Below are 15,505 nucleotides of genomic sequence, written 5' to 3'. Positions count from 1 at the left end.
CTTCCCCTCCTCCTTCACCTGTTCAAATATAAAAATTTAAAAATAGTTCTATTCTACTTCCTGCTCTCGGCAATGATGACTTGATCTGATCAAAGTGGTTCAATGATATAAGGATGGCTGGAGTTCATACCTGGAAACCCATTCACTCAGACACACAAACATGGATGCTCGTTATCCTCCACCTTCGAAGTTCTTTAGCCACAATCACTCCTAGCTAAATATCATTATAGTATTGCCAAGAAATGGATCCCAGAACCATTAACTGTGAAGATGACAAATACACACATCTGCAACTTACAAAATAATAATGGTAAGGTACAATATTCTGTTGAGGATTCTGAGGTATTCATTAAGTATCGTACCAGTAACGATGGTTCAAGCTCCTATTGGTCTTTTTGATGCCAATCAAAACTGAAGCCAAAGTACAGGAAAATCATCACTCAAGATCTGTAAACTAAAACTTCTTGCGTTAATAAAATATTGTTCTTAGCATGTTGGAGCACAAGTACAGTGCTCGCCATGTGATGAGCCTGACTTACAAGGAGTAGACTGTAAATTGTTTTTGCTTTAAATTATCGCAAATATATTGGATAAATATTTTTTTTAAATATTTCTTAACTTCACTTTTAAATTTGGTCATAAAAAAGTTGATCTTAATTAAAGCAGAGCTAAGAATATCAAAGTTTTAAGAGAAGGCTGAGGCTTGGGAAATAACGATCACACACTGAGCAAAAACACACTTGCAGAGAAAGACTAGGCTTACAAAATTTAAGAGTCGGATACTTTAAGCAGCTCTAAAAATAGGCTCTGTTAAAATGAGCAAACTTCAAGCATATAATATAAAATAAGCTTCTTCCAAATGTATTGACAACTGTCCACAATGTAGATTGGTATGACATACTAGAAATTCACAAGAAATTCTGGCAGCTATATTTTGGTTACCAATAAAAATTGTAAATTATCTTTAAGGACATATACTGCACTCATATGGTAGGGAAGAGCTGGTGTGGGTTGTCACGTTTGCTAACTCGGAAGACTATACGTTCAGTGCCAGTGATCTTGTTCATAAGTTGTTCATTCTTGTTCATACTTTATCTTGAAACAGATTTGATTGGTTTTTGATAATTCAGTGCACATACTGTACAATTTTGTTCATTAGAAAATTGTCTAAATTGATAACACATACATTTTAATATTAAAGCAGTCAAGGTTGTAAATCTCTATAATGAACTGAAAAGTGAGTCATACTGGACAAAATACAAGTTATGAAGACTGATGAATTCTAGAAGCAGTTTCCAGCTACTTTGTTCACAGACAATCCCAATGTAGATTATGTATTATGTTGATTAAATCAGCATTAACACCAGTGAAAAAAACCTTTGAACTCTATTTCTTTGGAAAAAAAAAAAGTTATTGAACATCTACTTTTCTTATATTTTATACTAGTCTGGTATATTCAAGAAGACTACATATTATACCACCCTGTGACTACTGCAAGAAAATGAGGAACCAACGTTCCATTTCCTGCCAGTTTAATACAGATTTTTTCAACCTTTTTAAATTCACGGCACACTGTGCAAAGCATTAAAGTTGTCTAAGCAGGCCATCCATTTTTCAGCATATACTAATACATCTTTTTAAGATGTATTATTTAAGGTAATTCCCGTTTCATTTTTCCTCCGTGGTGTGACACTGTCACATTTTTAATCACGTGTTTATTTTTCATGATTTACACACACTAATACATCTTATTTTCCTGTACAGTGCTTTTTATTATTTACCCAAACAATTTTTTTTTATTCATTCGCTTCTTTTCAACCTTTCCCCAAATTCCCACGGAACACTTGTGGGCCCTTGGCGACACACCAGTTAAAAAATGCTGGTAAAGTAGGATTGTAACAAAAATTTGAATTTAATCATATTTCATCCCTATTAAAATTCTCCTTTATACGGCATAAGCATAGTTTATCAAGTTCATGTAATTTTGAGCCATTCTCTAATTGATATAAGATTCTCATCTTAAAGGAGCAAAAGTTTTTTATGAAACCTGTACATGTACAATACTTTTAATATTTCTTTTTACTGCATAATGTATATTTAATTTATTAAATATACATATTGTTATACTCTCTCAATCCTAATGGTTTGATATATAAAATCTTTATTGACATAACTACGAAGTGATGAACTCGTGTATATAATACACAGGTTAGCAAACCTAAGCACTGGTGTTCACATATATGCCACACAAGGGCAAATCCATTTTTGGATGCTATTCAAAATCTTTGATATAAAGCAACCTAATATATGTTTTGAGTTCCGAAAGATACCAGCTCTCCCCTAATTCTAGATAAAAATTCTGGTTAATTCAAAATGTGGATCAATATAGTGACAATCAAGATCAATTTATATACCCAGTAACTAAACTACAAAATGTAAAATTACCAACTGACTAAATATTTTAAGACTTCTACCACAGTCCAATATCAACAATAAGCTCAAGTGATTTTGCTCTACAACTCTTCCATACATCTACATATATATTTCCCAAGCAAGTCTTAAAATGTTTCTGATGATGATGCAAGGAGAAAACATGGAAAGGAAAATGTATACAGGTTACAATTTGGGTAAATGTACACAAAAGCATTATCACCCATTTTTGATATTTCAATATTATGATTTAAACAACAGACCTGTCGCTATCTAGTATTCCTTACAAAGTAATCAGAAAGACGAGTTGAATACCCACAGAGGAACAACTTTGTATCTGCCTCACACCATGATTTTAGAAAGGAAAATGTTTGACTTGTAAACCTGATCAATTTCTACAACAAGTCTGCCAAGATTTTGTAGAAAAAAAAAGTAAGGAAGATTATATCTTTTTAACATTCAAAACAAATTTGACACCTTCCCTCACAAAAAGGCTGATCCCAAAGTTGGGGAACTAGTCTTGAGTTAATTGGGAAAACATTAGACTGGATTTGTTATACCAATCTGACTGGTTTTGAGTATCTGACAAATAGGAAATATTGTTGTTGAGAACAGAGAAGCAAAGATGGAGGGAAGTGGCAGTTTCACAAAGCTTGTTGCTTGAACCTATACTGTTCCTGATTACGTAAGTGATCTTCCAGGGAAAGTAGAATCACACATGTATATGTCTGAAGATGATGCTATACTGATGAGAAGAGTTAGAGCATTACAGGACAAAAAATGCTTAAGGAATGGGTAGTCAAATGGCTATTGGAATTTAATCCTCCCAAAATGTAAACAAGACTCGGTAGAGGGAGCAAGAGACCAGAGAGAGTTGCAGGTTATGAGGAAGACAGCTGGAAGAGCCAAAATAGGAAAAGAACACAGTAGTGTATATAACACCAGCCTTAACACCAAAGGCATACATTAACATAATATCAGATATAACAAAAGTAAACACAATGATGGTTACAAAAAATCCAGACCAAGGAATCCTTCATAATAAACACAAACTACAGTATGTCAGACTAGTCCTAGAGTAATGCAGTTACAGCATTAAACCCACACTTGATAAAGCACAAGAAGAAACATAAGAGGATTCAAAGAAAAGGCAAACAGGCACCACAAATAACAGAAACGAGCTAAGAGGACAGGCAAAGTGAACTGGAACCAACAACATTACATTAGAAGAGGACAGAGAGGAACTCTGATTAAAATATAGTAATTTCTAGTTGGACAGAATGAGGAAGAGGAAGGGGTGGGGGCACAGTTGGAAGGTGAAAACACATAAGCCAGAAAATTTTAAGGAATTGCTTTTATGGTGCGAGTAACAAACAATTGAAATAAGCTTGAAGAAGGGTGGTGCAAGCAACAGCTCAATTGCAATTATGACAGTATATTGGAATGTTGGGAGATAAATGTACCAGGCAGTGCTCTCGAATTGGACATCACTTTCCATACACACAACGAGATAAGAACCATACATGCCCACCTTTTTCACGGCCGTCCTCTCCTCCATCCCTCAAATTCAAATACATTGTACACTGTTCACCATTCTACTATCATCCATACAACATAAGCAAACCATCTCATTATATTCTCAATCTCACGATGCATTAACTTATGCACCCCACATTTCTCCGTGACATTCAAATTCTTACTTTAGAAGTGAAAGTATAAAATACCTGTACAAAATTTGATGTACTGTACAATACATAACTTACATATGGAACATGGACCGCTGGACATACTGTAGATGACACTTAAATTACATGTTCTGTATGAGTGTCAAGTGAATGAGTAATGGATAGTTAAAGAGAAAAAAATGGGAAGATGAGTTTATGTAGCAGTTTGTTGATTTGTGCTATATTTAGAAACTTCTAATCCAAATTTCTTATTTGTAATAAATACATTTTAGGAGGTATTACAAGTTAAAGCTTCAAAATATGTTGTCCAACTTACAGCCTACCCCATTATAAAGGAAAAAATAAAAACATTGATTATTCATTCAGTTACAGAGGAGCACCTTCATTAGCCCAAACTAGTCCTCTGCTGCTAAATACTTCATTTCATCTCACAGCCCTAGGAACTGAAGTCTCCTGTTCAGTCACACCATCCCTCTTACCCCCGACACTTCACTGGCCCAGAAGTCAGTCGTTCCAACCTCCTCACACCCACACCTCATACAGGAGAATAGGACCAAACAGATGGCCTGAAAACTAGTCCGGAGCATTACCAGGTGGTGCACCCTGCCAGGTCAATGCCTGTCAGGGATTTGCAGGTGCGGATTGCGGTATGAATGAGAACGTTTGGATCCTTTTCTGGGTTGACACCATCAAGGGAAGGACTCCAGTAGCCACCAATAGCCATAGTTTCATTTTTTCCCTTGAGCCCCACTAGGAAGTTGATGAGACGTGTTGGGTGGACAAAACACTCACGAATATCACTAGGGTCTTCGCTTAATGCACAAGAACGACGGTAGATATCTTCTAAGGCTGGTACTGCCATCAACATGACCTGGATTATGAAAATATTTATAATTTAATGGAGCCAAGTTAAAGGAAAAAAATAAAAATATATATACAGTATAGTAATGTTACTTCAAGGAATAGCAAAAGAAAATTATACTATTTCCCTAGCAACATATTTCCTAACATTTCCCCAAATATGAATAGAAGCCATTTCACAATCTCCAGAAGAACAATATAAAGGAAACTGAGAAAATGAGTTGATTGGAAGAGAGATGGAAGCCATTAATGAGTTCAATAATCTGTAGGACATGACTGATAAAAGAAATTTGTTTAAATAAAGTGGAGAATAGAGTGGGTCTGGAAAAGAAAATGACTGTTGGAGTAAAAGCCTTAATTTTAAAAGACCATGTTACACAGGATGATCATATTAAAAAACATTTTGTCTTATTATGTCATTACCATCCAGATGTTGTATCCATTTGGTTTTAACTATTTTCTATTGTTTTGACAACCACACTTGTTAATACACGGGTCTATAATTAAGAGGGTCTTCTCTGCTACCATATTTTCAGGTTGGAACTATATTTGCCTTTTTCCACATATTTGCTAAGTTTCATATGCACAAAGATGTTTGAAATATCAATTGAAATGGAACGTTCAGCTGAGTTGCACATTCTTTCAGCACCTCAGGTGCTGAGAGAAACTCCATCTGGTCCAACTGATTTATTTTGCCCCAACCCCTTGAGTAATATTTCAACTTTGTCTCGAGACATCTCTATATTTTATGGTGTTCTCTGGAATTGGCATTGTCTGGTTCTCTGAAAATCTCATATTGCACTAACACACTTTGAAACTGTTCATTTACTATTTTGCACATTTATTTTTTCATTTTCTGTGAATCTGTACCCATTCTCAATCTTTGGATTTTTTCCTTTACATGTAGCTTGCTTTTAATGTATTTATAGAAAAGGCCTGGTTCTGTTTTATGTTTGTTTGCTTTTTTTTTTTTTCAAAGTTCCTTTCTGCCTCTACCCTCACTGCTGTGTATTCGTTTCTTGCTTGTTTGTAATGCTAGTAAGTTTGAGGGTTAGGTCATTTCCTATATTGTACCTGCAGTGCCATTATGCCAACTTGTCATGGGTTGTCGATTATTAACACTCTTACCTTCAGGTGTTCCTTCACCAACACAGCCACTTCTCCCCCCCTTCCTAGTTTTTCTGTCATGTCTCCAAACTGAGACATGGTATTCTGAGATGAGGTATTCACTTAGGAATACAACCTCCTTTAAAATATTTTCTTCAAGTTAAGTTTCATATCTGTTAGTGCGACGATATCTGGAATCTTAAGCTGAATTATATCTTTAGCTTCAGTTATTTTTTTTATCTCACTCGATCTTTGTTGGTATATACAATTTTCAGGAACATATTCCCTCTCCATTAGTGTTTTACTCCCCATTTCTCTAATGATTTTGTTTTTAAGTACCATTTCACAAGATTTCCAGTCCCTCTTACCGTGTGTGTGTGTGTGTGTGTTAGTGTGGGTGGATGTGTGTGTCTATACACACACAGGTTTCTGCCCACTACAATGGTAATTATATGAAGAAAAATATGCAAGACATACATAACTAATCAATTTACCTTAGCAGCATAGCTATGGTTAGCATCAGGAGCATCATACACAGCATCATTCTCAAGCACAGGCTCTACTTCTTTATTCATGATGTGAAAAGAAACTGGCCGAGGGAACAGGAACGGTCGGTGAGCAGGGAATGTGTCTGACCACAGAGGGCGTGCTAAAAAGACATCGGATGGGACATAAAGATTGCTGTACCGCTTCTTCAGCTCCAACACATTAGCTTCTTTCCTGAAAAAATCACAGTAAGCTACAGTATTTCATATACAATGAAAGCAGTTACACCAAACAGCTGCAGTCATAAAGCATGAGCAATAAAATACTTCTACTGGTGCTGAAAAATGTAAACTTCATTTATAAATTCAGTAATGTAAAACAAGCAACACCCTATTCATGCAAAAAAAAAGAAAAAGAGTATACTGCCTAATGTAAAAATAAAATTTAACCTATATAAATGTTTAGACAAGACTGAATTCTCAAAACAGATACAGTATCAACAATAACCACAACTCAAAAGCAATACTTGATAGCACAACACAATGAAAACATGTGTGTTTAAGGTTAAAAAGTCCCCAAAAAAATACAAGAAAATTAAATGTTTCAAGCTACTGAATCCAACCCCCAACCGCCACCAAAATTTAAAAAATTACGTCTCGGTATTTATCACTTTTTTCTAATAGCTATTATTTGTTGATGATATACACAAGTCAAAAGATGGGGCGAAGTAGGTATGTGGTAATTAGGGATAACATATGGTTGGTGGTGATATAGTAGTTGGATGTACAAATCTGGATTGGAAGGAAGATTGGTTTTCCAATACACTGCCCAACTCAGTTCAATCTTCAAATGTCTGATTATTTTGACTATGCATTTGTATGCAGGATCAGGCATCTTGCCATCCTCCACTTTCTCACAAGGCGAGAAGCCTACCACTTAGTTGAGCGGCCAGTCATGGAGGTTCAGTGAATCCTCTGCACCTGTTGCAACAATTCAGTCTCTTGATTTTGTTTGTCCCTTTGGCCATCAAAGTGTTTCATTGTTTTATATCAGTGAATATATATTCACTGGCAGTCATCTTGCCACCATGGCTTAAAAAGATCCAGCACTAAATGAATTGAAATGCCAATTTTTGGGCGAACTCCAGTGGCTCCCTAAAGCTATACAATGAGATGGTTCCCATATACTGGGATGAACCAGCCATGGCATTCTTAGGCCTACTAGGGGACCAGTCAGAACCTGGTCCCCTCACAGAAGTTCAGGGAGTAGTGACATTTCTCCACCCCGCCGTGTTAGTTAAAGATTCCATCAAGATATAAAAGATATGGAAGAGTGATACCAAGGAAGGCAGGATACTCACATGATGGCCAACTACTGCTGAAGTATTAAGAGATTGTCTAGAGATAAAGCACTCCAGAAATGCCAACAAAATTAAAATTTAATCCATGAAGGAAGAAAGTGTTGTGGTATTAGTTAACCTAAATAAACTAACGTCTGTCATCGCTTTGTGCATGAGAAAATCGGTAGAAGCCATGATGAGGATTAAACCGGCACACTGGGTACTCCCAAGTATATGCCCAAACTAACTCGGCCATGACATGCTAAAGCAATGCAACCTTGGATTCAACTGAATATCCTCTAGGGGACCCTGAGGCTTCCAATGAAGCCCAAGAAGGGTTTCACGCATTGCTCACATGCACTCTGGCTGTGGTATAGGAGTTCTACCTGCAATGCTTCTCTTCACATGCACAAAAATATCACACTAATGTAAAGTATTAGCGAGAAAATCAGTAAAAACCATAATGAGGATTCGAACCTAGATTTGAATCTAGGGGATTCAAATTTAGAGAATTTGGTTGAATTCCAGGTTGCATTGCATTTAACATGTCATGGGCAAGTTGGTTAGGGCATATACTTGGAGGTACCCATTATGCATGTTCGAATCTTCAGCATGGCTTCTACCGATTTTCTCATTGATACATATGCTAATGTGTTTTCTTTAAGCATATCCTAGTATACTGACATTCAACACATTATATCACAGTTTTCAAAATAAATAGCACTATTTACAGCCCAATACATAATGGCACTGAAGACAAATATAAAAATATCCTCTCTCCGAGAGTGACTTGGCCTGGAATCTGTTTTGTCAGCGATAAAGATATGCTGACAGCATCAGGACTTCGTTGTTCCATTACACCGAAGTAATTGACACAGGTTTTTTTTAAAGTAATTTTCTAACAATCAGGGCAAACATTTTTATCAATAAACGATATAAAAAATTAGAATTTTTTCTGTTGCATACAGTAATGCTTTTTTCACCCCAGGGGGTTAACTGGTATTCAATAAAATAGCAATGAACAAAAAATATTTTTTGGAACTATCGAACACTTGTTTGAAATTGCCAATCTACACACATTGGGTCCCCACAACAGTCTCTTATAATTACCTTTACAAAATTATGTTTCTGGCAGTTCTCTCTTACCCGGCATAATAATAATAAAAAAAATACTGTAGACAGCGGTTATTGTCAATTGTTGTTTCACAGGGTAATGCAGTTATCATAAAAAGATTTAACAAATTATTGTCTAGATTTTACATGTATGATGCAAATATGGACGCAACTGGTAAATTTTCCATTTTTTCAGTTACTTAATAAATATAAACTAGGTTTACACCTTTCTGAATCATTTGGCTACCCGAGGGTGACAAGGCTACAGTATTAGTATTCACAGCAAAATAAACAAATGGTGTTTTTGTATAAACTGCACTGGTATTTATTTTACTTAAAAATCATCATGGTATTGTGTGTCAAAATATGCAAAAATAAATGTTTTACCGTTTGTTAAAAAAATTACACTATTGTAATAGAACAAAAAAATGGTACCTAACAAAGACTAGATACATTTAAAGTTACAGTATTTTGTGGCAGAAGGGCCCAGCACGTCTGTCCATTTGAGCAAGAGTACAGCTTATTATATAACTTTACGTACTGCACTGCCAAGGTGACATCACACAACCCTGGCAAACACCTACATATCAAATGAGTAGCTTACTAAAACTGCTGACTCTTGCACAATTCCAGAGAACAAGACTCCCCCAATTGCACAATAGGAAGGTTTTATAGTCATAGACAAGTGCTTTATATTTAACATTAATACAACAGAGCATTTAAGAGAAATCTGATCTTCCATGAATAACAAAATGACAAAATCATGTAAGAATGCCTAACAAAACTAAGTAACTTGCAAAAGACTTACATGTGTAATAAAATTTTAGGAACTTGGACATTATAGCGTGGGACAACTCGCATCCTCCGGCGAGGTGGTGATCGAGAACGTCCTCTACTCCTACTTCGCTTTCGACTTTCCCGTTTTTCTTCCTTATCTTTTTCATTACGTTCCCGGTCTCTATCTCTCGACGTCCTAGTGCGCTCTTCCCTTCTGTCTCTTCTAGGAGATCGAGGACGAGGTCCAATGCAGCCACGAGGACCAAAACCTCCAGGTGGAGTTTCTGTGAGAGGAAGGTGAAGTCATTTATATTAAGAATTATTTTCATTTATTTAAGCCAAGAAAGAATTAATAATAAGTTTGCATTAGAAAATGACAAATTATATTAGTAAAGACATGGAAATGCAAGCACTATACAATCTGTAGTTCCTTCATCTACCTGGAGGTCTCCAGCTGTACTATCTACATGAAGGCAAAAATAATAAATTAAGAATGAGTGTTAAATATCAAACATTAAAGATCCTCTCCTAACCTACCACTACTGAAATTAGGTGGAGGCACAGCATTATAGGAACCTCCTCTGCTATTCATCTCCCTCACAGGTAGATTGCTGCGGCTTTGATTTGGGGTTGGAGCTCCTGTGGGTCCAGGAATGACTTGTACACGGTTGGCATTCCATTTAAAAGGCATATTAGGATTATATGTTGCTTCCACCAGCACACGATCTCCGACTTTTGGTGCTTGTCCTTTAACACAACTGCTGAAGAGTAACATGCACATTAACCAAAACCCTTCCTTGGATACTAACTCCTTACATTTACTTTAAATGTTAAATGTGGTAGACTGAGGCCTAAATGGGAAATCTAGAATTATAAATATTTTTCTATAGCACATGAAACCTTTTTTCTCGTGTATGTTTGGACACCTATGCAATCTAGCCTATATTAATGTTTTAATGCACTCCTACAAATAATCATCCTTATTCACCATTATTCTCACCTCTTTTAAAGCTAAACCCTCTCTGTTTATAATATGAATTTATAACAAAATTAAGAAGGCTTTTTGAGAATCATATAATTTCAATCTTAAATACGATTTCAAAATAATTTCCATTCAGAATTACTGTTTGTATTTTCGTCACCAAACATCAATATACTTGCCTTGTCTGGAAAAAGACATCTTCATCAACAAAGCCAAAATCAGCACACAGTTTGGTAATGGTCCCGGTAAACACACGCTGTTTCTGAGGCTGTTGCCCAGCATTGTTGTTGGCAATATTATTTTGTAAATTAGTCTGTAGGTTGGTGGCAAGAGTGGCCATATTACTAGGGGTAGCTGCAGGATTAAATGCACCGGGAGGAGCCAAGGCCCTTGGGGTTGGGTAGCTTACTGCTGTCACCTGCACACCAAGAGCAAAGATTTTTTTTTAATGGAGAACAAGCTCAACATTTAACGAAATGCAATTAAATATAGGTTACTGGCATACTCTGGTATCTGTGTACATGCTGGACACTCATAATCAGGCCTTAAGCTATTCCTTTTTGCCTCAGGACTGTTATCCTACAAAAGATTATGAGATAATATACAGAAACATACAAATAAATATATAGGTATCTAGGCGAAATCATTAGAGCATGACAGTCACAAAAATTTAAAAATAAAATACAGTACACATTATTCTATAGATAAATAATACCAATTTACAAAACATTTACCTCAAAATACCTAGACTTGTTTACATTTTAGTAAAAATTATATAATATGATGCAAGGATTCACATATTGTGGGGGAAGGAAGTATTACATTTAAAAATAACCCCAGATTAACCCTTTGGCTTCAAAATTTAACAGCAGCCAAATTAAAAGAATAGGGCCTTGACTGCAATATGTACAATGTCCATGTACCTCAAAAAACATTTATCATTATGTAATGTTTACCCAGGTGCTCTGACCCGATGACAATTGTATGTCACCCTGTACAGTAGCATAAAAAATGGCATTTACATATATCTCCTTTAGCCCTTCCACAGTGCATATCATATATTTATATATGATTTTGCCCTAACTGATTTACTATGCATATCACACATACATGATTTAGAGTACTGCATTAAGATTGAAAAGTCCTGCAGGTTCATGGGACACGGATTAGCTTTTCCCAGGCCTCCAGTAAACATACACTATTTTGAAAAAAAAACTGTGTGAAGGGCTCAGTACCGAGTGAGCATCCAAGGCTAGCACATGCAGCACGAGCTAACGGCACTGCTGTTCAACTTGAGTCTACACCATTACTTAAAAATGAATATATAAGCAACTACTGTATTATTTTTTGATGATGGTATCATAGAAGATCCCGACTGTAGTAAAGACTATGTACAGTGTTCAGATATCTGTAAAAACAATACCGTTTATGATGTTCACAGCATGATGATCTTATCTTGAAGTTATCTTGAGATGATTTCTGGGCTTAATGTCCCCGCAACCCAGTCCTCGACCAGGCCTCCTGTTTGGTACACATCCCCCGGAAAGCAGCCTGTAGCAGTTGTCTAACCCCCAGGTACCTATTTACTGCTAGGTGAACAGGGGGCATCAGGGTGAAAGAAAATCTGCCCATTTGTTTCCGCCTGTGCTGGGCATCGAACCCGGAACCTTAGGACTATGAATCCAGAGAGCTGTCCACTCAGTCATCAGGTCCATGATGCTGGCAGCCACTGCACTCTGCCTGTGTTTAGTGCATTTATGCATCATGAAACAACTTCATGCTTCTTTAAAAAATAAACGTGTGCAAAAATTATTCATATTCAGGATTTAGTGACCAGGATGCAGTTGATAATAACACTGTGACTGGAGTTACGGATAGGCGTGTTATGTTGGAAATGGTGGTTATAAAATTTCAATGTAATTACATATGTATACTGATTATGTTCATGCAGTTTTGACAACTCTTTTAAAGTTATAAAGTTGTAATGAAGTGTACCAGCTAAACCATTCACCATTTTAACGAAATAATAAAAGAACTACAGAAGGCCAATTGGCTTGTATGTGACACCCCTATTTATATTATGGATATATATAGCTGCTGCTTTGAATGGGCCAATAGTCTTTGTGCACTTTCTTTAGTCCAGAGCTAAGTCAACTCTCATATCAGGAACAGTTGAGGACCACAGAGCTAACAACACTCCAAACCAGGCATGACAGGGCTGATCTCATTGAAACTTAACATACTGAACAATTTGAAGGATGTTGATCCGGACAATTTCTTTAAAAGATCATATCACCCACAGCATTATAAACCCATGGAACTGCCTACCTGCCAAAGCTGTAAATGCCAAAACTGTTAAAATTTTAAAATCCAACTGGAAAGATCAATGGAGGGACCTTTGACAAGCCACTGGCTTCTTGTCCTCGGAATTTGGCTTCCCATTAAAAAAGGGGAAGTAAAGGACAAAGGGAGAGGGAGCATGTTCCTGTAAATTGTATATATTGTACTAATATAGATAAGTGATATGATAAATACTGGACCTAAACAACATAAGTGTCTGGGGCACCACTTTTCGAATGGAATTCAACGTGAATAAATGCCACATTATGGAATGTGGAATAGGAGAAAATAAGGCACATACCATACACATTACGTGGAAAAGGTTTTAAAAAACTCTGACAAGAAAGAGGTCTAGGGGTAGTTCTGAATAGAAAACTGTCACCTGAGGACCACATGAACATTGTGATAATCTTATGCTACTCTTTCCAAGTTTAAAATCGCTTTTATATACAAGGATGGCAAAATATTGAAGAAATTGTTTACGACCTTCTTGAAACCATGTTTGGAATATGCAGTGGTTGTATGGTGCCCATATCTAAAGAAGCCATGAATAAATGGGAAAAGGTGTAAAAGTCATGCAATTAAATGGCTTTTGGAACTGAAAAGCAAGAGCTATGAGGAGAGGTTAGAAGCAAATATGGCGAAGTCAGAACACAGAAGAAAAATAGATATGATCAGAATGTGCAAAATAGTAACAGGAATTGACCAAAGAATTTCCAAAACTTGGAACCTCACAAATAAGAGGTTATAGATTTAAGCTTACTTGACAACCTGTCAAAAGAACATTAGAAAGTTCACTTTTACAAGCAAGAGTGGTAGTCTGTTGGAACAAGTGAGAAGGTGGTGGAGGTCAAAACTGTCAGTACTGTAGTTTCAAAGCGTCATATGACAGAAAACTGGGAAGACAGGACACCATAAGTGTAGCTCTCATCCTGTAACTACACTTAGGTAAACACACACACACAATGAAATATTAATAAAGGATAGGCCTCTGTACATTAGAAACAAGTTGCAATTATCTTTTTAGTCCCAACCTAATACTGTCATGTACACAGAGTGAAGAATAGAGGTTAAAGGACCAATAGACCTTACGTTGTGGAGACAGTGCAGCCAACCGAAAATGAACTGACCATTTAGTTGGAGACCCCAAATGGGACTTGTGATCACAAGGAAGAACACTTATACAACTTTAAGTGTACATGGAATAGAGTGCACTTATACTGATCATTCTGAGCTGAATTGAGCTCTGGGAAATCATGGATTTCTATCTATGCCCCCGAGATATAATACATTAAACAATATCAAGCATAAATTGTAAGCAAGGTGTACCTGAGGCTGTGGTTGTGGCTGTCCCTGTGGCTGGGGTTGTGGTTGAATCTGGGGCTGCATTTGTGAGTTGGTCATCTGGGCAGGATTGACAAGGCTGGGGGGCTGCAAGGCCTGGGTTATAGGAGGCTGGCCCATAAGGCTGCCCCCTGTATTGGGTTGACCTATTGTCTGTTGGGTGATGGTAGGTTGACCAAGAGTCTGCAGACCTCCCAAACCTGGTGGCTGGATCATGCTCTGTTGAACGGGTGCATACTGTGGCTGTTGAGGAGCACCACCCAGCACCAGCTGCTGGCTAGGGGCCGATGGGTGTTGACCGAGGAGAGATGGCTGCAGCTGCGGAGTCGCCTGTGGCCTTTGCTGCCATGGTGGAGGCGCTTTCCCACCACCAAACTGTGCCATCCTCCCTCACCTGAAAAAATGCAAAAGCTTGCATGATGATAAAATCTGTTTTAGGATTTTCAACCATCAATGAAAAATATATTTAAAGATATGAGCACAGCAAGAGAGGATAATTCAACTAACATAGTAATAATTAAGACAACAGGTGGAGACAACATGGGAAAGCGCCAAGATACAAGCAATACGCTAGAGAGCAGACACAGCAATGGCAGAGGAAACCTGTATTTATAATCACATTAAGAGCCCCTCCCTCCCACAAAGGTCAAACTACTGACCTTCCCAGAGATGCAACCCACAACAGCTTATTAACTGCTGGATACCTATTTACTACAAGGTGAGTGAATCTGGGATCCAAGACGGTCCGTCTAATTACCACAAGCTACACAAGCTTCACAAAGCTTCCTGGCAATACGTTAGTAATGAATAAATATGATATATTTACTCATTATAATGTTGGTGCTGAATGTACAACACGAAAAAACATAATTTTAATCTGAAAGAGTATCTTTTTATAAAGAAATTAGACGAAAATAAAAAGCTGGTGACGCCAAATCAAGTCGACGATCCAAGCTTCGGTTAAGTTAAGTTAGGTTAGGTTAAGTTAGGTTAAGTTAGGTTAGGATAGGATAGGTTAGGTCAGCCTAACCTAACACATCA

General features: G+C 37.0%; 1 protein-coding gene across 2 annotated transcripts in view; it reads right to left on the bottom strand.

Annotated features, from left to right (window-relative positions):
- LOC138371437 (cell division cycle and apoptosis regulator protein 1-like) overlaps positions 1 to 15,505 on the bottom strand; it is a 35,326-nt gene that overhangs the window by 19,117 nt on the left and 704 nt on the right. Inside the window, exons 2-7 of one of the 2 annotated variants that reach the window (XM_069336289.1) lie at positions 14,450 to 14,858; positions 10,960 to 11,198; positions 10,336 to 10,559; positions 9,830 to 10,082; positions 6,578 to 6,803; positions 4,706 to 4,986 (exon numbers count right to left, since the gene is read on the bottom strand). In XM_069336289.1, coding sequence (XP_069192390.1) covers positions 4,706 to 4,986; positions 6,578 to 6,803; positions 9,830 to 10,082; positions 10,336 to 10,559; positions 10,960 to 11,198; positions 14,450 to 14,848 — 1,622 coding nt within the window. In that variant the 5' untranslated portion in view covers positions 14,849 to 14,858. The remainder of the gene's footprint in view (positions 1 to 4,705; positions 4,987 to 6,577; positions 6,804 to 9,829; positions 10,083 to 10,335; positions 10,560 to 10,959; positions 11,199 to 14,449; positions 14,859 to 15,505) is intronic. The other variant, XM_069336290.1, reaches the window with a different exon arrangement.

The sequence above is a fragment of the Procambarus clarkii genome, chromosome 35 (genome assembly GCF_040958095.1).
Source record: "Procambarus clarkii isolate CNS0578487 chromosome 35, FALCON_Pclarkii_2.0, whole genome shotgun sequence".
Taxonomy (NCBI): Eukaryota; Metazoa; Arthropoda; class Malacostraca; order Decapoda; family Cambaridae; genus Procambarus; species Procambarus clarkii.
Note: the sequence above shows the minus strand (reverse complement) of the source record. Positions and strands in the feature narration are given on the sequence as shown.